The sequence below is a fragment of the Struthio camelus genome, chromosome 1, assembly GCF_040807025.1.
Source record: "Struthio camelus isolate bStrCam1 chromosome 1, bStrCam1.hap1, whole genome shotgun sequence".
Lineage (NCBI taxonomy): Eukaryota > Metazoa > Chordata > Aves > Struthioniformes > Struthionidae > Struthio > Struthio camelus.
Window position 1 is genome coordinate 150372896 of NC_090942.1, and position 21907 is coordinate 150394802.

Below are 21907 nucleotides of genomic sequence, written 5' to 3' on the forward strand. Positions count from 1 at the left end.
TCCTGCATTATTCGGTTATACTCTTCCTGTGGAATAGCTGCACAAGCCTATCCAACTGAGGCAGCTAATCTCCATGGTGTGATGGTCCTTTAGTCTAGACACCTACACATCTCGCTCACTCAGACAGCCTGTTCTGACAGCAGACCAGTGAAGAAAGAGAAAATTGCAGGCCTTTGCAGAACCACTGCTCCCTATGGCACTCTTCCAAGTTTTGGTTTTCTCCCAATTTCCTGCCACAGGGAACAGCAAGATAGACGGACTTGCTCCACAGTCTTTTGGATGTATTCAACCTGTGATTACTGCATTTACCACTGTGTAAGAGGAATTTCTGCTATCCCGAAAAGGATGTGTGTGTATAGGGTGTATAACAAAGCTGCTCAGCGTTCTGAATGCCGCTTCTGTCTCCTCTACTGCTAGTTCAGTTTAGTTGCAGTGCCAGCAGTGGAAGTGGCAATAAGTTGCAGAGAGTGAGGGTGATAACTGGTTTCCACAACTTAACCTTGTAATTGGGGTAGGTGCAGACAGGTTGCATGAGAAAATAGAGTAGCTGAGTATGAGTATGACAAAGAGGTCTTCAGAGAAGACGAGAAGTGTTGCCATCCTGAGGACCTGAGCAGATGAGCGTACTCCTTAACTTAGTTACCAGTGGGTGGTTCTCTGACCCAGATTGCATTTTTGCAATTCTGGATGGATGTTTTGTTCGAAAGCAAAGAGAGACCTCTCTCACTAAGTGTGCAAGTTGGCTCTAGAACTTTACTCCATGGGAGCATACACTTTGGGAATGCTATAATTTAACTGGGTTAAAAATACAAATGTATGGAATAAAAATCTAACCAAGCCATGAACTTGGATGCCACTTGCGTGAATTTTCTGAGATACAGATCACCAGAAGCTGGGACAGCACTTCGGAGAAAAGTCAGTAGGTGTTTTTCATATCCATATACTCTTCCTAAGGCATCCTCTCTTGGCCATTGTTGGAGACTAGACACTGAGGAAGATGGGCTTCAGATTGACCCAGTAGAGCTATTACACTTTTTCTCCTCATTCTCCTCATTCTGTCCTCAACCGGTGGGTGGCTTCGAAGCGATTTCCAATACAAATGTATGTCCGTCAGTCGGACGGACAGATGTCAGTCCAGCAATCCTTTAAAAATACTTCTCCGAACAAGGTAGCAGATGTAAATCAGACTGGAAAACAGCTACTGCAGGAATATTCAAATATTCATTGTGCATATGGCATCACAGCCATAGTTCCTGTAAGTCTGACTTTGATGGATGGAGAGAGCAGGAAAAGAGAGTCTTGTGTTAAGCTGATACAGCGTTTGTTTGTTGTTACATAGTCTTCACAAGGCTCTAAGAGCTCCACATAACTTCTGCAAGGTCACCCTGAAGGCAGTCCAGGCTGCAGAGAACCCAGAAGAGACTGTATTTGTGGGGTCATCTTCAAGCCTGTAACTCAAAAACGTCCGCCCCTAACTTCTTGGCTCAAGCTTTAATCAGTATTATCCTTTCACTTTTCTTCCTAATGTAGAGATATAATGCTCATAGCATTTTTTTTAACTCCTCTTCCCATTATTCTACTTGCAGTTGAGCTCATACACTTCCAATAGCTAGTCCTCAAATGCCCCTGGCTTTTGTGATGTATTCAAATCTGAAAGCTATATGCCCATTAACCCATTAAAATACCTCCTTTTTTTTCTAAATCAAAGTTCAACAGAGTGGAAAATGTTTATAGATCATTTCCTTTACTGCAGGGTCCTAAGGAACCATGCAAGCCTTTTTACTATAAACAACTGTTAGAATCTTACATGTGTAGGTACTCAAAAGGCATTGAGCGTTCAGACGTCTAAGACAGCAATACTGTCTGACTTACTTTCCTTCCACATTCTATGGAGGGGGGAAGCGTGAGGAAGCTGAATCACTTTCCTGTGAAAAAGCTGGAGGAAAAACCAAAATGTGAAAATCAAGAGGATATTTTGAGATGAAACAAACATGAAGATGTAATTGGATAACGCTATCTTTCCGTTTTTCTCACTCTGATCAAAATGGAATTAAAGAAACAGACACCTTCACATGTTGTGAAGTAATGTGATAAAAACACAAAAATTAAAGGAAGCTAACAGTTTTGTCTTAACACTGGAATAGAATGAGATTGGGTGAAGGAGAAGGAAGCAGATGTGGCACATCTCAAACTGCAAGACAGCTTTATAAAGTCTGCAAGACAGAACAGACTGTTCTATGTAGTGAGGTTATAACAGCTGTATCTCAGTACCTGAGAAATCCTAGGATAGGTCAACATATTAGAAAGTGCCCCGTTGTGTTTATATACCTCTTTTGCTTAAATTATATTAGATTAGTTCAGCTTCTCTTGCATCCTGTTTTACAGTTTATATTAATAGTTTCTGAAGGTACTTATTTGGGAAAATTGAAACATTTTAATGATTTACTAAGAAAAGGATTTAGAAAAGATTAAAAGGAAAGCATCTCTTGTTCAAAAATATAGCCAAAATACACTCTGTAGAGTATGAGGAAGACATTGGACCTTTGGAGATAATTTACCTTTTGTGATATTCTGCTAAACTGTGAGAAGAAAGATGATACCGAAATTAGAAATGAAATAGAAAACAATATAACATGACCTCTTAATATGATCCTAGTGATATGAAGGCTCATGAAACGACTGTGATGCATCATCGCTTACAAGTTCTCGTCTAGTTGTACAGTGCCTTGAATTTTAGTCAGTCAGAAGTAGAGAGAAATTGTGTGATTCGTTTTGTCAATGTGATTTGGCAGGCTGCACAGTCCCACAGGAGTGTCGTCTGGCATGATTTTTCATGGAGAGTTTTAGACAGCATGTGATTTAAAAATTCACTCAAAATGAGGGACTGAGAGGAAAGCCAAGTGAACTCTGTGAGCCAGAATTACGAATGCTAATGAAAACTAATATTTCTATTGTTTTGCCTCTTAAAGTCCAGTAGTTAAGGTCCAGTAGTTAAGATGCAACCACTTAATCTTGCTTTTTTCATTTCATTTCCCTTTGGAAATTCAGTTTGTCCTGACAGTATCCCTGTAGCTTTGCAGAGAGAGATTTTACACCCACCAAGATGTTCACATAGGTACTCTGAGCCTTCATGCTCATGCTGCTGTAACCCTGCCGTTCTCCCACCTCTCACTTGCCTGCTCTTTGTCACCAACCAGGACGTAGACTGAGATCCCCTCTGGGCAAGGACCAGATCTTCTCACATGTTCTGTAGAGCAGCCTGGTTTTGGGTATTTATAGGTATTGCAAAGCAGTAGCTGCATTTCAGGTGCACTGTGATGGATTTGACTCCTCTTCACCACAACTTCCATCGACTTAACATTTATATTGAGTTGAGAGGATGACTAGATTCTTTGCTGGTATTGAAAGGGGCACTTTGCACTAATGATTCCAACTCTTTCTTTCATTGAAGGCAGTGATGGCAAGTGATTTTGCAATCCCAAGGTTCCGGCATTTGGAGAAGCTCTTACTTGTTCATGGACACTGGTGTTACTCCCGACTTGCCAACATGGTGCTGTATTTCTTCTACAAAAATGCAGTAAGTGTTTGACTTGGCAGCTTTGTGGCGCCACATGTTTCCAGGGTTTATTTTGTGCTAAGTGAGCATTAGGTCAGCCTTCAAACAGTTTATAAATAAGCTGCAAAGAAATTTGCAGAGTTGAAAGACAGCTGGCTGCCATTTGCAGAAATACAGACCCCACTCCATAACAGCTACAGTGTGCTGCTGAATGTGCAAATTAGGTAACAGAAATAACAAGCACGGCTTAAGAAAAGTTTCTTTATAGAGCAGTGTTGCAGAAATTTAGCTGGCTAGACACAGGAGTCTTTAATGCCAAGGCTATCCAGCATTGGTCCAAAGTAGCAGTTGGGTGTGTTTTCTCTTCCTGACCCTGTCTTGTAATCTGTTATGAATCACTGTACATTTCCCCCAGTGACGTGAAATACTTTGAATCCTCTGTGTGTCTCAGAGGCAGAGATTTGGAAAATTTTTATTGATTTATTTTACTCCCAACTAACCAAATGAATGCATTAGAAGGGAAGCACACTGTGGTAAAGAACACATTAAGGGTCTGCATTTCCTCTCTGGTATATGAAGCAGGAATTACTCCAGTACTGGGCACTGGGCCAGTAGAAGTTCAACTCATTGGCCCAGCAAAGTCTCTTTGCATTACTGATGTCGTACAGAGATGACTGAAAACTGTCTAATACAACAACCAAGAATTCCATCGACTGTGTAGGAGTCAAGCACAGAGACCTGCACACTTTCAACACCTACAAATCACCTTGGGAGCAAGGGAAGTGAAGAGCCAGGAAAAAGAGCAGGGCCAGATCTCTCAGACCTCTATCTGCTCCAGAGGGTAATGTGTGAACTATCAATTGGGAGAGTGGATTTCACCGTCCTTATCGGAATCTTGCAAGAAAACAAGTAGCTCTCATTTTTGTGAAAGTTGCTTTCCAAATTCCATCTAATCCTCAATTTCTTAGTCCATGGTAACTTTTTCCTGTAAATTCCCTCTGTCTGAGTAATCTCTGCCTGATCTGAATATGAAGATAGTTATTTTTTCAGGAAAAGACCATGATTTGTTCAAAATTATGAACAGCATAGGAATACTTAAGGGAGCTAAAGAATTAGTAAACCAGCTTTGTGTTGACATGCAAGCAGGATAAAATACCTTCTGTGTCTGATCAGAAACTGCATGCAAGCACCCTTCCAGGCACAAAAGTAGGTAGGGGCTGGCAAAGTCTGAATTCCTCTCTGAGTCTAGAATAGCAAGCAGATTTAAATAATGCTGCTGTGAGTGGAGGTCCACCTGTTGAAACACAGGTGTTTGAAGGCCTGAGTTTTAAAACTTCATCCTGAATGACGCTGAACATCTGTACCCCTACACCCCATTCTGTATGTTTTCAGGATACCCTTTGGCTTGACAGTATCAGTTCTCATCAACTTCGAGAAATATATTCGGAGCCATCTTACTTTAAAATAAAAAAGATTAAAGTAATACACATAAGGTATTCCAGCAATCAACAGCCAGAGGTGTTTTTTATACATTGTTGTAAAATCTTCCATTTCCTTCGGTATAACTCCCCTTGATTACAAGTATTATTTCTTAAGCCATTTTTAGTAAGACATTTTCAGAAAGTGCTGCCTTAAGGCTAGAGTATAACTGAAGAATCTCTCTTTGTCTTGGCTCTGCTTTTGCAGACTTCAGAGCTTTATGAGCAACACTTGTTGCTACTGACTCTAAAACTGTAGTGGAGCATGCAGTGTATATCCACGTGTCTTGACACAGTGGCTGCCTTCAGGAAAGAATATTCAAAAATGTGAGGTGTGAGCACCTGATCCTTTTGCAAGGAGACTACTCCGGATGACTGTCCATCATAGAGTCGAGATAGCTACACTGCATGTGTTCTGCAAATTTTCTACTCTGTCAAGTTTTTTTCCCCCCATTTGTTCATATTATGACATTTTCTGTTTTCCAGTGCAACTTATCTAACTCTGAGTTTAAACTCCAGATTGCTGTAAAAGCTATTTGGAAACTCAGTTGACTTATTCAAGAAGATGTTTGGCTTGGTGGGGATAATAAAAATACAAATAAAACATAAAACATAGCATGCCTGGAAAGATAGCTTGATACAAAGGGGGCTCATATACACAAACTTCTGCCAACACAAGCATGTACTGGTGCTTTCCCTTTATACATTACCTGTGCAAAGGAGCACTGGACATTTTTTGACTTATACTTTATTCACTGAGAAATTCTATTTGGGCCCAAATTCAGGAAATAGTCTTATCTGGAAAAAAAAAGGAAACTGTTTTTTAAAAAAAAACTAATTCAATGTTTGTGTCAAAACAAGCATGTTTCATTAAATTTGATTTGTTCTGATTATTTTTCAGAGTGGTAATGCATGGAAACAAGATGAAACATAATTGGACTCAAATTCAACACTATTTAACCCAGAATTAAAATTTCAGAGAAAAAGAAAAATCTGATTTAAGCTTGGTTACTGAAATGTCACTTATTCGCACAGCTTTTGCTGACGGGACTGCTGAGGCCCATTCTAGAGATGGTAGAAAAATTCTGATGGAAAGTTTTCAACTAACTGTATTTTCATCAATATAAACATTTTTATCAAAGCCAAAATGTTTCAGCAAGACTTGTTAATTTTAGCAAAGTTCTAAATAGAAAAATTTTCTGAGGCCCAAGATTAGCTAGCTTTTCATTATTTCTGATGCGAGAAAGTGTCTAAATCCATATATTATTCCAATTCCGTTTTGAGAAAACACTCAGGAAGTTTTGTTGTATTTTGGGTGTGGAAAGGCAATAAATTTCAAAATCTATTCAATTGTGAAGTGTAATTGCCATCTTCCAGCCAACTGCAGTGTAGATGGTAAGCTCTATTAACTCAATCTTGTTGTGGCCAAAGAACACACAAGGCATATCCCTGCATAGGACAGGGAAGATATTTTTTTGGAAACATGTTTCTTCATAGGAGCGCTTTCAGAGGTGATCCTTTAAAAAGTGCTACCATTTAACTTTTAACAGGTTAGTTTATTCAAAAACAGCAGGAAATACGTTGCTGCTGGTATAGAAGCTACTTCAACGTAGTACGCAAACACTGACTGAACATATATATGTACAACCTGGCTGTGTACAACAGCGTTGACCCTCTTATTCTGTGGCAATTTTCCTTTATAAGATGTGCTTCCTCTCCCCTTAGCAGTTTTCACTGGTTAAGCAGACCATAGCTTTTTTCTCTCATGTTTAAATTTCACCTGCATTTTAGGATACAGATAGAACATATTTACATTTTGCTTTGTCAAACTGAAGATGATGAAGGGTTAATATATTCCAGCTGGGTAAGAGCTTTGGAAACGGAATATAAAACAAAGAGGAAATGAAAGGAGAGGCCGTGTAATTTCCCTTTCTTCGTGGCTAAAATGGGGAAAGCCCCTGAGGGATTGTTGCCCAGGTATTTCTAGTAGACTTCCATTTAGTGTTTATCACTTTATGAAGGATTATATAAATTACGGTTTTAGGAGGACCAAGTCTTAGTAATTTACTTCCTTCCCTAGGAAGGTGCCCATCTTTTCCTAGGGCTCAAATCCTCCATCACAGATGAGATCGGCACCTCTCGTGAACCCCAAAAAACTCTGAATTTTCCACGCTGTACTGATGGTAGAAGAAAGGAGTTGTATATTTCATACCAATTTGGGTTATTCCAGCAGCGATGTATGCGACTGATTTCTTCATTCACGTGAAGAGGACAGGAAGACTGAAGAATCTTTAGAGCACTGTTAATTTGCTGAAATTCAAAGCACAGAAATCGGAATAGTTAAACATAACTTTGTTAGACCTTATAGTTTCACCTCCCTTGCTGCTAATAGTCCCATGACAGTCTTGAAAAAGCTCTGCATTTACCATTTGTAGATCAGCTGAGCCTCCAGAAACATCTCAAGCCAGCAGAAGATAATATGGAAATGGTTATTCTTATGACAGTAATATAAGTGCTATGGGATCAGTGCTCATATACCTAGCGGTCAGCGATGGTTTGGAAAGCTTTTTGTGGTGAGCTAAATTGTATCTGAGAGTTCCGCTTGAATTGAAAGTTGATTTCTTGTGAAGCCATCCCTGACTCAGGATATCTGAGGTTCCAGTGGCACAAAGATTTCCACATGTGCCAAATTGTAGCTTAGTTAAGTGGTCTGGTCATCCAGAACAGTATGTTAAAGACTAAGCATCTTCAGAAGGATTGCTTATGTGTTTAGAGGTCGTAGATACATCCTTGCAGAAGCTGGAATCAGAATGATTTCAGAACACAATGGGATGATGATCCCTCTTTGTCTTAAATTCCAGACAAGTTGTATTTACAGCATTACTGGTTTTGTTTCAGATGTTTGTGGCCCTTCTCTTCTGGTACCAGTTCTACTGCGGGTTCTCTGGCTCTTCGATGGTTGATCAGTGGTATCTCATCTTCTTTAATTTACTGTTCTCTTCTCTTCCACAACTGATTACTGGTGTGTTGGATAAGGACGTACCAGCTGAATTGTTAATTGCTGTACCTCAGCTCTACAAAAGTGGCCAGAATATGGAGGTAAAAACTCATACTTTTTGGAATTTTTTTTCCTAAATAACATCAGTTTCAACTGAAAACCGACCTTGCTTCCAAAGGACGAATGAATAATAAAAAATGGAAGTCTGAGAAGTGACTGTTGTTATTTATCAATATTTCTCATCGTAGTCAAAGTATCTAGGTGTCAAAAGGTCATTTAAAAATAAAAAAACAGCTATGTTATTTTAAATATATATATAAAGGAGGGGAGCTGGCTGCTTTCAGTCAACGCTGAACACCTATCTCATGGTGTAGGCTCACAAACAACCACAGAGGTAAGGCAGATTATACCTTCTAGACTAGTGCAGACGTGCACAGAATAACCCACACAGTACTTACTGACTGGAAAATTCAGGTCCTAGCCCTTTGCAAACAGGCAGAAGAGAACGATGGCTTTAGGAGTAAGCACAGAGGTTGACATACTTAGGCTCTAACGGGACTAGTCATCAGCAGACCACAGATTCAGAAAGCCTTTGCTGAAAACACCTTATCCCCATCTGCTTAGACTGTACAAAGACTGAAAGAACTGCAGAAGGGATGCAAGCCAAACCATTTCTGGTGATTGCAACTACAGTTTACTGTGGGGAGATTATCTGCTTGGCAAAACTATCCAAATCCAATGATTGCTTCCAAGTAAACACCTTTCTTAAAAGTGTCTGACAGTGTGTCCTCTGAGAGGAGACCCTGACTGTCTTTTGCCTCCAAATGTACGCTTGCCTGTGGTGTGCTACACGTCTAATAACATTGCTAGACACTGCTGTGGAAAGACAAGAGGAGAATTTTAGTATGGCTTATTATTAGTGCTTTTGTCTTAAATTCTCTCTTTTTCATCCAGCTGTTGTTTTTCATTTTTTTTATCCATTTGTCTGTTCCAGTGTATTACACTTTAAAGATCCATAACATTCATTCCTGTCTGTTTTCTCCACTCTTGAGGTGACAGAAATGTCACGGCTTAAGCTTGTTGGAAGGTTTTGTCTGCCTTTCTCCAGCTGGCAAGCTGAAGGAGAGAAGTCCCTCAGGTTCACAGCAGAATTACTTCTCAGAGGAAAGCCTAGGGATCATTCTAAGTTTGTTTGAAGTCTAGTGAGATTTTCTCTGAGTACTTACCTAAAAAGGCATTTTAAAAACTTTCCCAAAAATTCTGCTTGAGGTAGGATCTCTTTCAAAAAGGTATTACTGATTCAATGCATATGGAATTATAGAATAATTTAGGTTGCAAAGGACCTCTGGAGGCCATCTGGTCCAACCCCCTGCTCAAAGCAGGTCTAGCTCCAAAGCTAGACAGGTTTGCCCACAGCCTTACCTAGTCCAGTTTTGAATATTCCAAGGATGAAGATTCCATAGCTTCTCTGGGCAACCTATGCCAGTGCTTCATCATGTGTTATTTCATTAGACCAAAGAACACCAGAATTTTTTCTCAGCCTCTTTCATGTCTCATTTTTAGGCTGAAATTATGTTCATCATAGAGGGAAAGAGTTCTGATTAGCCGAGTGGTAGGAGATCTAACCTGTATCCCAAAATTAACAAAAAAAGTATTTTGTAGATTAAGCATTTACAGACTGTTTTCCATTATATCCAGGTCTTTTGCATAAGCATATCCCTGCAATTGTAAATTCCTTTAAATCCAAATGCTACTTTGGTGTTGTTTCTTATGGAACTATTTTGTGCCCACACGCACTCGCGCGCACCCACCCACCCAGACACATATATGTGTATATATATTTCTTGTACATATATATGTATATATATAAGTTAGCATACACTGTGGTGTAAATTGTCACTAAAGATCATTATAGATCTTCTTTTCTAAATATCTGTGCATTTTCTGTTTTCTCTCTTGTGAATAAATACTCTGTGTCTGTATGTACATGATGTAGAAAGCACTTATTCATGTTCTTACACCTCACATAGCTCCTCCTGAAATCTGTGGTCAAACTGTTGTGCCTAAGGTTGAGCCTTTGTAAATTCTTGCTGGCCCAGGTATCAGTATGAGATTATACCCTCTAATGGGGCAATGGGGGCGGGGAGGGAAAGCAGCAGCAAAGTCTCCATCCCAGAGAGAGTGACCTGCTTCACACCTCAACTCACAGGGTACCTAATCGATTGGCAAAGTGGTGAAATTGTTTGCATGAGCCCTGAAAAATATCCATTAGAATATCCCCCTCCAAATACCTATGCCAAAAAATACCATCTTCATTAGGCTCTGATCTTTTTCTTTTTTGTTGTTTTTTTTTTCTTTTGTGCCACAGGAGTACCAGCCACATATGTTCTGGATGAACATGATTGATGCTATGTATCAAAGCCTTGTTTGCTTCTTCATCCCATATTTTGTAAGTGTTTGGTTTAAGACATTCTATTTCAAGCCTTTTGAACTGGAAACACAGCTTGCACTAAATTGTGACTTCTTCTTTACAGACTTACTATGATTCAGAGGTGGATATTTTCTCCTGGGGAACTCCCGTCACCACGATAGCTCTCTTCACCATCATATTACATTTGGCTATTGAAACAAAAACTTGGGTAAGGCATCCACAGACTACACAGAAACTTGCTGGAATATCGCAACTCTTTTCTGAGTGCCATTCTTTAAAAACACAAGATGCTTGTTTCATTCCCTCAGCACATTCTCTTTTTATCAAGCATTTTAAGCAAACATGATTTTTAAACATGATTTTAAACTGTGACCTGTAAACAGCTTTGTAATTCTGTGCATATAATACGAATTTCTGAAAATACAAGGCTCTAAACACTTTCCTGTGCATGGATTTTTCTCCAGAAATTAAGAACTATTAATTCAGAATGGCTGCAGATTTCTCAGAAAATAATCATTAATGTTTGGTTCTGGTTTGTTCTAGACTTGTCTCCACTGGTCATCTTGCATCTTCAGTATCCTTTTATTTTTCTTTGTGGCTCTGGTTTACAATGCTTCCTGCCCAGTATGCCATCCTCCTTCCAATCCCTACTGGACTATGGAAAGGCTGATGGGAGACCCTATGTTCTATTTCACTTGCGTTATATCACCAGTCATTGCGCTGCTGCCCAGGTATTGTATCTTCCTTCATATCTTTCTTATATATGATAACAGTTCATACGTATGTTTGGGAGGGTGAGAAAGGGTTCTTGCTCTTCTCTCTCTCTTTCTTTTTGCTTTACCAGCCAAGCAGGTTTTTTCAGTCATTGATTATATAAAGCCAGATTGTCTAACCTTTTCTGTGCTTCTGACCACAGGAATAGACCACATATCCCAGCCATAGACCACAGGAGTGGGGATAATGGTAGACTGTGCATCAGCTTTGCTGGCCATGCAGGGATTTTGGAGAAGGTGGTCAGCTAACACATTTCACTGCGCTGCCCTATGAGGTTTTCCATGATGTTTTTAGATTCAACCCATCCTCCCGTAACAATGCACAGTACAGATGTTCTGATAGGATGCTGTGGACTACATACCTACTTACGGGTGTAGGAGCCTTGCCCTGCAGACTGATCCCCATTGGCTTTGAGTCTACATCAGGAAAGATGAAAGACCATCTGTAATCACAGGTGGATCACTGGCTAAAGACACAGATTTACTGCATTGCTTACTATTAATCAAAATATTACCAGAGCATTCAGAGCTTTTCCATCTGCAATCTTTCTTGTGTCAAACGTAGGAAGAGCGCACAAAACTCTCTTATTTTCCTATGTTGTGTTTTTTTCTTGGATATTTTCTCTTGATAATATCTTGGGTACTTCTTCTCTTTCAGTTCTTTTCAGGTGCACATTCTTCTCTTGCAGATTTCTGTACAGAACCCTTCAGGGGACACTGTTCCCAACTCAGCTTCAGCTTGGACGCCAGTTGAGTAAACTATCCCCAGAGATTCGCACCCAGCTTCTGACCAAGTTGAATGTCAAAAGGGAAGTGATTGTTCAGACACAGCCCTTTGCAGGCAGCTTCACACCAAACCTTTGCTCAAATGCTAGTGATTGTTACACAGCTTATAACCAAAGCACCCCTTTGCCAGCATCTCATCAAAGAAATGAGTCACTTTTCCCAGAGCCTGCAAGGGCAGAACACGCAACAGATCGGACCGTGGCTGCTTCTCCCCAAGGTGCTCTGTTGTATGGGGAAAACAAAAACTCCTCAGCAGCAAGTAGTCCAGGAAGGTCTGTGGGATTTCATGAAGTTACCCACAACACTTCAGAGGTGGAGTCAGTGTCTGTCGGAGCAGCTTTCCCATGGAACTCAGAAGCAGATCAGTCAGACTTCAGTTTGCTAAAGTGAGTGATACACCCTTTGAAACAGTGTGTCTGTGCTTGGCTCTTCTTTGCATGTGGACTTCAAAGGCTTGAAAGAACAGAGCTCAAACAACTTCCAGGACAAAATGAAAGGGATTGCAGCTGACAATTGTAAAAGTGACAATTCTGAGACCACCTTTTTATGACATGGGCCTCAAAGATATTTATATATTTTCTATTTGCACACATTTATAGTGAGATTACTCTATTTGTTTCCAAAGACGAAACAAAAAAATCAAAGGTACAGAATGATTATTTAAGAATATGTAAATACAGTATATTGAAATAAGAGCTTTAAATATAAAAAGAAACACTTGAAAGTCCCATTTATATTGTTTTATTTTTTCATCTCATTTTGTAAGGAAATGCTATCTGTTTATTTTTCAGATGCTTCTCTTTTATTCTGACACATACTGTAAAAGCAAACAACCTATCTACCATACCCAAAAGGATTAGATTCAGCAACAGTTATTGATATCAATACAGGCCATTCAGTAATCAAGGGCAAAAAACCATGATAATAAATAGACACTGTATTCCATGCATCATTTACTTGCCAGGATATTTTGTCACAGCAGCGAACCATTAGGCAAGACTTTGGAAATACTATACACTTCTCTGTAAATGTTAACAGTATCTTACCACCGCATTAATAACACTGGTATTTTATAAGTGATACCATATTTTGATATTGCCGCCATAGCATTTTATGTGTCATGATAAAACAATAAATAAATGACCGTCCATATTACAAAGTGGCTACCCAGTCTGGCATTAATAGCAACTCAGCCTTTCACTTGGAGTAACTAGTGTTTGGAAGGTCACAGCCTTGTATCAGGCTGTTCAACTTTTGAAGAAAAGCTATTTCTCGTTTTTGTGGAATTACTGGGTGGCAAAGAACTGGTGTGTTGTGTCCACTGTGGAGTAGGACTTGGGGGAGTCTGTGATCTTCTGTGCTGGAGCGCTACAGAAAACAGGTTGAAGAACTCAGCCCTGCTTGCTAATGGGTGGGTGGAGGGCAGGCAGAGTGGAGAGCCTCGTTAGCATCTTTTACTGTTGTTTCAGCCGGGTTAAATCAAGTCCTTGGTGATCAGGAAGGGACGTGACCAGCCAGGACAGTGCAGTGCTGTGCCGAGGTACCTGAACTCGGTCTAAAATAGGCTTGCACCAGTACTGAAAGTAGGTAACTGCAGTACTTTCTGAGATTATGCCTGAACTGACCTTACATGGTTGTACTGCATGCTTCTCACAAACTGCAGCTGGTATATTGGTGTGCAGCTGCACTGGGCCCACTATGATGGATCACAGGGGTTTTTAACCTTGGATGGCTGCTTGGTTCTTTCATATGTCGTCACCATAATTGCGCATAAACTAGCTGTTCTGCTTCTTACTTTCCTTTGTCACAGGTTTTCAGACATCTTTGCCTTGTTTACCATTAGTTGTGTAAGGCCAGAACCTTGTTACATCATGTTGTTTCTTGACAGCACAGTGCCAGGCAACTTGGTTGCCACATGGATTGCCTCAACTATTAAGCCACAGTGTCTACCATATGCCACTTTCTATTCCATTTGGGATTTTATTTTAAGGTTTTATACATTAGCTTCTTCCCAAAAACAGAATTGGTAATATCAAACTGTAAAATGCAATGAAAGGAAGAAATGAAATCAATCTAAATAAAAGCTGCAGCCTGTACATATGTTATCCTGATTAAATGTGGCTCAACATGGAGCTAAACTATGTTTTGGGATTAGAATTAATTAGGGACAGAGCAAACGTGCTAAAGGGTTTACAGGATTTTCAGTCTCTTCTGTGAAGAGTTTTAAGCCTGCCATTGACTCAAAGAGAAATTGTACCTAAAACACGACTTCCTCCTTTTAGCCTCTACTTAAACAGGAGTATAGGTCTACATGTGTAGATCTTAGCAGAGAAAAGCACCCCTATTGACTTATTTGGCTCAAAACATTATGACATTTTTCTGCTCTATTCTTACTAAGGAAGTGACGCAGTAGGAGTGGCCTTTCATTTCACTGACCGTAGGCATCTGCACTAAAGGCATCAACATAGGAACTTTTTACTCTCAGCCTCTCTTACAGTCTTGGAAACAGGAACTACTGGGACATGCCTGCTGATGTAGACCTCTAAAACAGGGCAGAGGTTCGCACCTTGAAAGTGCTTGTTTCTCTTCACTGTCTGGAAGGGGAGCCTGGGTGACTCAGCACAGGTGGGGAAATCTGCACTGCAAGGGTTCGTAGTTGGGTATGACAGTTCCTGTTTTAGACATTTCTACTTGCTCTACCAGCCTCCTAGGTCTTGAGAATAACTCTGCTGGGATTACATTACAGGTAATTTTTTGCAAGGTAAATTGGCTGTATTTGATACAAACTGTGCAGTGATTGCCGTTCTAAATAACTTTCCTATCTGGAGCTGCAGTATTTTTTAGTGAGGAAATGTAATGACACTTTGAAATGTGTAAATATTGCCATCTGGTTAGAAACATTCCCTTGCTCTTGAAACAGGATCTCGCATAAGGACAGAATATCAGATACCAAGTAGGTAGAGTTGATAGTTTTGCAAGACCTTAAATTCAACCTTCAATCTAAAGAGTTTCTTGAGGTCATAGCAGGAGCTTGCCATGGATGTCCTCTGTGTGTGTGCTTTTCCTCAATGGCTCCACCAACACAAGCAGGTGGGTGAAGATCTTTCAAGCTTGTTAACTCTTCTACATCTTTCTACAGCGTATCTGGTGTACTGCAGTGTAAAGAGTAGCATTTCTCAGCTCACACCTGCTAACCACTATGGTCTGTTGAATTGCTGTGAAAGGAATTTAAAAGATAAGAATAAGCACACTTTCTTGTCGTGCAATCCAAATTTAGGCTCATTTCCATTTTGTTATGAATGAAAATTATGATGGCACCTCTACCTTAGATATCTTTCTTCAAAACGTTGAGGAGTCCCTAGATTAGAGTAAGTGAGATACTAGTTTGTGGGTACCGACCAAGACTGGATCCCTGTGAGACAAGGCAGCTTGCAATTAAACTGTATAAAATCTCAGCCTTACAGAGTTTTCAGGCTAAAAGTTGCAAGTTCCTTTCCTACAAGCAGAGTTTTCAGGGCTCGGATACTGCTCCTGGCCCTCTGCCTGCGTGAAATCTTTCCCCAAACATTGCAGTACTTCATGCATATGAGAAAAGCTTTACTGATTACAGAAATGCAGTCACTCTAGGAGACAACATGGAAACATGAGCCATTTTACCCATTTACAGTTAGTACTCTCCCATAGTGTCTTCCTGGGACAGGCCTGGTGCAGGCCTGGTACATCAGCGGTATTTGGCTCAGAGTGGGGTGTTCTCATCAAAAAGGACCTAAATTCCTGGCTAACGATGCTCTTTCTTACTGTTTTTGTGCCTTTGTGATACTTAAGATTTGGTTTCATCGTTGTGTTGTTAGTATTTCAAAGACTCTCTGTGTAGATGAGGGATAGACGTATTCCTTTGGGACTAAGACGTGCTGCCAGGTAGTTGCCACTATGACTGTGAGAGCAATACATCTGTGTCTTATGTTTAGGGAAAGTCAACATTATCATAGATCTAGCTCCTCAGTTGCTACAGCCATCACAGCTCCATCAGTTTCTGCAAGCTGACTTCCCCAGTTGAGAATCAGGCCTCAATAACTGCTGTATTTTGCTACCAAAAAAATTACTTATAGGTGTATTTTGAAATACATAAAGTGTAAATGCTTCTTAGTAAAAGATACAAAATCTTATTATGGCTACTGTCCTGCAAACTGACACGAGTTTAACCTTAAATAAACCAAGTAATCCCACTGACCTTAATGGTGCAGTGACCTCGGCAGGACTGCTTGTATGCTTGCAGATAGGAAGGTACTTAACATTGAGGCCTCCATGTGCCAAAGTTACAGCAAGATACCTAGGAGCACAGAACCAGGTCAGTAAAAAGTAAGCAAGATATCTCCATTTTCTTCTGAGAGATAAGTTTTAAAATAATATAAATAAAATGTAACTTCAACCACAGAGTCGAAGGGAAAAAGAAAAAACAACTGATTTCACATTTGGAAAGAAAATATTAAGCAAACTAATTCTTTTCATTTCAAATCAGAAGATCTCTCTTCAGAAGACAAATACATCAAAGCATATTACTTGCTAGGCTTTAAGGCTTGTCAACAATTCAAAGCTGCTATTAATACTTGAAACATTTTAAGTAAACAAACACTAATGACTTTCTGAAGCTGTATACATTGATTTTAGTAAAATAGAAATAAATTTCTAAAGTTATTCCTGTTGGTGCAGTTGAGCAATAGTCATATCATGCAAAACAAAGCTTTAAATTCACACTTCCTCAAAAAGCATACAATTGTTTTAATTAAAAGATTCCATAAGGCAATTAAAACAATACCCAGTTTCCATCCATTACCAGCAACAGACTACTCTTTCAAGTCTGTGCACTGAACTCTGCAAGCCCTTTTACTTCTGCTGCATTTTGCCAGTTGAAGTAGTCCAGCTGATGTTAATGACTGAGGAGAACAGAACTGTGAATTAAGCATCAGAGTGCTTCATATTTCTTACTTATTTACTTGGATTAACTTAGTTGTGATTTATCCATATTACGAATTTCCCTTGGGATGTGCAGAGGTCTTTGAGGAATAACCAGAACTCTTCTAGCAGATTAGCACTCTAATCTCAGAAATTTTATCTGCAATATATGCCAGTGAGGTGGAATTGGACATATAAGATGTCAAAACAGAACCAAAACAACACTCTAGTATTTTTTACAAGATATTTCAGCTATACATCATTGCTGTATGCGCCAAGACAGTTAGGCACCTGCTAGTCATACTCTTGCGTCAGAGGTAGAACCCAGGCCCTATCCCCTGATGGCTGTTAAATGATTTTTATGTTTTTCATAAATTGGAAAGCTGATGATAGTGATGACTTCTCAGTGTGGCCAAGTCCAGTGATATTCTGCATTGATTTAAGGGCTTTGTTCATGGGGAGAGCTGAGTCTTTGGCTGCGAACTAATAAAAGTTCATTAGACCCTTTCAATTTATTCAACAAGAGACTGCTCTTTCTCCCACGAGACAACTTTTCCATCTACTTTATATTGAACCATGAGTTGTAGGTTATTTGTAATCACTTCTCTGTAGTCTGAGGGCTATGCTTGCTCCCAGTCACACTCTCGCAGCTTTACCCACTCAATTAACCGGTGTCATTTCATTACGTCGTGCCCCAGCGTTCTGGTGGCATGCCCACATTTGGCTTCATTCCAGGCTTATATGGCCCAAATGTTGTAGGGTGATCACCCTCTCCACATAGAGCAGATGTGGAGGATTTGAGGAAGTTTATGCATTAAAGGTGCTGCATAGAAGGGTTTTGCACTAATAGTGATTGCAGTGTATGGATATGTTAAGGTTATAATAAATGACATCAGAATTGCATGTTGCTTTATTGGATGGTTGAATCATCTGAGCGTAACTGTCTAAAATCTGCATCAAAACCCATACTGAAAAAAAAAGCTCTCATCTTTTTGCAGCAGCAAGTTCTCAGTTCAAACTGTTCAGAGCCTGAGGCATTACTTGATATAGCATTAAATTCAGAAGTGTACTTTTGTTAAGTCAATGCATGTAGAAGTTCAGGAAAACACTGCTGGTATAACACACTGTGCATTGTGATGGAGTAGTAGCAGATACATGTCAAAGACACTGCAGAAGCCACTAGAGACAGGTTTATACAGATGTAGTGTAGCTGGGAAGGAAAAACAGTGATAGATGCTATTCAAAAGTCCCAAGATAGAAAGATGAGTGGAATTTTAAAGCTTTCCAACTGTGTTGATTCAGCGAAGTGATGCTGCATATCTCCCTCTCCACCCGCTGGCAGGCTTATTCGTACCGACATTAAACTTCAATAGAGTTACACCAAGAATGAATTTGGCTCGTTGTCTGGATCTGAATGGAGATAACGGGCTTGGATACCCCGCTGACATCAAGCACTGTAGCTGTATTGACCTAAGCAGAGGTAGGAGGTGTTGGTTTTGCAAACACGAACTTGCTGACTGTGTGCCTGTTAGGCATGCTTCCTAGACCTATTATTAAGGCAGGTCCCCGTGCAGTATTAGCATTCCTTCCCGCAACCCAATCCAGGGCTACCCAAATTCTTTTTATCTAAGCCCACTTCGTAGAGGATCTGCTCAGCGGGAAGCAAAGCAGGAGGGCCGGCATGGCCAGGCCACCAGCCGTTGCACACCTGCTTCGCCACTGAGCGCTGCGGCCGTGCCTGGCGGCCGCTCTCCACCACAGCACGCTCCAGCACAGGGTTCAGCTCAGCAACACCAGGGGACACAGAGAAAAACACCCTTCCCAGCCTGTCAAAAACACCCTTCCCAGCCTGTCAACATGGCACGTCACAGCTGCTCAGCCCCCATCAACACCAGCTCCCACAACCACAATAACTACAGGCATGGGCAGGCTGTGGCCGCAGTGTCCGCATACCCCAAAGGAAGATGTAAGACACTCTGGAGGGGAAGCAAGGTGCCACCTCTAATGCACCTGCCCTACTGTGCTATGCTGCAAGGTCTGCTCTCCTGTGTACAGGGTAATGTTCACTGCATTCATGCTATATTAGCATTTGGTATATTTGGTATATTGACTGGGTATCCTTCCCAGTCAATAAACACTTTCCAGTAAAGTGCAGAAGCTTATGAAAGGGTTGTTTCCTATCCTTACCCTCCCAGGGGCCGTTATTGTGTGTAATAATGGAAGTAACCATTTCCATAAACATCTTGCACAGAAGGGCCAGCGCAGGCCAGGGCAGAACGAGCTTCCCTCGTCCAGCTCCAGTGGTTTATTCCTATCCAAAGGGTCCTTTCCGGGGCAGTCTGGCTACTCCGTCTTTGGCAACTCTGTTGTTTTGATTTCCAAAACGGGTCCCAGCGATGCAGGCAGCTCTGCCGCACTCAAGCAGTGCTCAGCGCTCCCCTTAGGACTGCTTTCTGGCCATGTCCATAAACAGCCAGAATAGGGGCACCCTGGTGTCCTTATGCGTGTGCAAGACCCTCCACTGATCGCCCATCTGAATCCACACATTTGTTTGCTATGTCCAGGGCACATGACAACTCCTGGCTTTCAGTGACCTGGAAAAGCAGCAGCAGCTAAGTTGGTAGGGAAAGCCTTCCTGCTCCATCAATAATCTCCTAAGGCGTTGTATAAATCTCTCATTTTTTTCTCCCACGCTTTCCAGTAATAATCCTGGCCATCGGAAAACCTGGCTGCACTTCTTGCTGTCAAAGATGTTGTGGAAAATGTTGTGCTCCAGCAAAAAGTGACCTCTTAAAGCATCTGTGCCCTGGGCTGCCACACTGAGGGTGCTGGACGCCTTCGCTGCTACCAATAGCTCCAGCAGTCGCTATGCGTGCGATTCATTAGGATTCCTCAATGCTGAAGAACGAGCTGCTTCATGGCCACAGCCCATGTATATTAAGTTAAAAGGGAAAAAAAAAAAGGCAAAATGCTTTCACCCTGACTTAAGAGGCACATAACAGGGAAAGATTTACAAATGTCTCTGATTCTGGACACCCAGATGTAGACAAGTGTTTTCCAGCTGTCCTGTGCTGTGAAACCCTGCGGGGCATCACACATTTCAGATGAATCTGTGGTGCTTCGTGTGCCTGAAAAGGGGGGGGGGGTCTGCCCACCCCAGAATCCCACAATCCAGAATTAGAAGCTGCTATTCAAAACAGCAATTTTGACACAAGGACTGTATATTATTACACGGAAGAAGAACTGTTGAAAAGAAAAAACTAACTTTTAAGGGAGATTTTTCTATATAGCGATATGAAGAATGATGTCTAAATTGAGCAGCAGCTTCCACATGGTTTTAAGCACAGTTGTTTGCTCTGTTCAGTAATGTCTCCCTTGATATATAAAGTGCAGCACTACATAAATCCTTCCGAAAGGAAGTTTAGCATGTCCTATCCAGGGCAGGAAAAGGCAGCCAGATCCTGTAGCCAGTTCTGCTGCAGTGAGGACTTCAGCTAGGTCAGCCCTTAAAGTCCTATTACATCAGTTCGTCTCGCATAAAGCCTAGCTGTGATTTAGCCTAATAAGAGGTATGACTAACCAGGAGCCTTGTTAAAAACGGAATAAAGATTTCAACATTTAGCATGGTCATCCCTGCATTATTGCAACATATGTAGCACATGCATGAAAGAAGTCTCTTGGTGCACATGCAGCACTTGAAAGAACCTTTTAAGAGGCTGAGAAATGTGTCAGTGAAGAACTAGCACTAGACAAATAAAAGCTACTCAAACCAGGTGGCGTACCTACTACTTCCTTTTGCAGGAAGATGGCCCAGTAATTTAATTCCTATTTATGACCTAGGAAGTTTCTCCAGGACGGACTGGGCAGAGTATGTGTTTCCAGACACAGCACTGAATAATAGTCTGAATAATGGTGCCTCACGCTCAGGCTCCTAAGTCTTTTGGGCATTAAAAAAAAAAAAAAACATTGCACTAGTGTAACTAAGATTATTGGTTCTTGGACTGCCAATATATTGCTTGTGCTTATTCATTATATCTTCCAAAAGCCGCAGGTTTTAAAGTCTCCCTTTTATTCCTGGATTGCCTGTTTTATGTGCAAGATTACATCTACACATTCCTGGAGCCAGCTCCATATTGTCTTGGCTCTTGCCCTCCCTCAGTGGAAGGATGCGCTCTCCCTTGCTTTCCTCCCTGTCACATGCAGGTAAAGGACCATGCCATTTCGACCTTCACAAATGTCGGCTGTGACTCAAACGTTTTCCGTGGCATCGCTCATGATCTACATAGCTGTAAATGACAGAAGAATATGGCCTGAAGAGTCTTTTTGCTAATAAAAGCAGTAGAGAGGCCTCTGAATCAATTCAGTTTTAAGTAGCAGGTTGGCAGATACATCCTTCATATCCTCCACAACTGTCCACTGAAGGGGATTTAGCAAGAACTGAAGCTGCTTGTTACATGGAAATGCTTTACTTGCAAATGCTCAGGCATTTGGGCAAGAAAAGGGGGATATTCAGCATCTCACAGTAAAAATCTGAAAATGCAAAGCACTTTTTTGTCAAATTCCTGATGAAAATTTGGGAGCTCGATTTCAAACGAAGAACAGAAACTTTTTAAAGCTGCAAGTCTACCATTAGTTATATTTACTTCAAACTCAAATTTGTGAGAAACGTTTTCAATCAGCCTTAAAGATCGTACGGACTAGCTGCATGAACCAATTTTGTTTGAGTGGGCCGGGTGTTTGCAGTCTGTATGATTCCTGTCATTTTGCAGACGCAATTAAATCTGTATCTAGTTTGTTTTGCTAAACCCCAAAGAACTCAAGAGAACTGTTACAGCTGAAAGAGATTCAATCTTCAGCTCCGTGTAAGATGATAGAAGTAGAAGGGTTGGCTTGGCGTAATCCGGAAACTGAGGACAAAGGATCACACCATGG

At 40.8% G+C, this 21907-nt stretch overlaps 1 protein-coding gene across 2 annotated transcripts in view; it reads left to right on the forward strand.

Moving 5' to 3' along the window:
* The window catches only part of ATP10A (ATPase phospholipid transporting 10A (putative)), a 116597-nt gene extending 103413 nt beyond the window's left edge, over positions 1-13184 (forward strand). The window contains exons 16-21 of one of the 2 annotated variants that reach the window (XM_009666377.2): positions 3452-3577; positions 7933-8133; positions 10401-10481; positions 10567-10671; positions 11007-11194; positions 11926-13184. In XM_009666377.2, coding sequence (XP_009664672.2) covers positions 3452-3577; positions 7933-8133; positions 10401-10481; positions 10567-10671; positions 11007-11194; positions 11926-12412 — 1188 coding nt within the window. In that variant the 3' untranslated portion in view covers positions 12413-13184. The remainder of the gene's footprint in view (positions 1-3451; positions 3578-7932; positions 8134-10400; positions 10482-10566; positions 10672-11006; positions 11195-11925) is intronic. The other variant, XM_068923350.1, reaches the window with a different exon arrangement.
* Positions 13185-21907: the final 8723 nt, after the last annotated feature.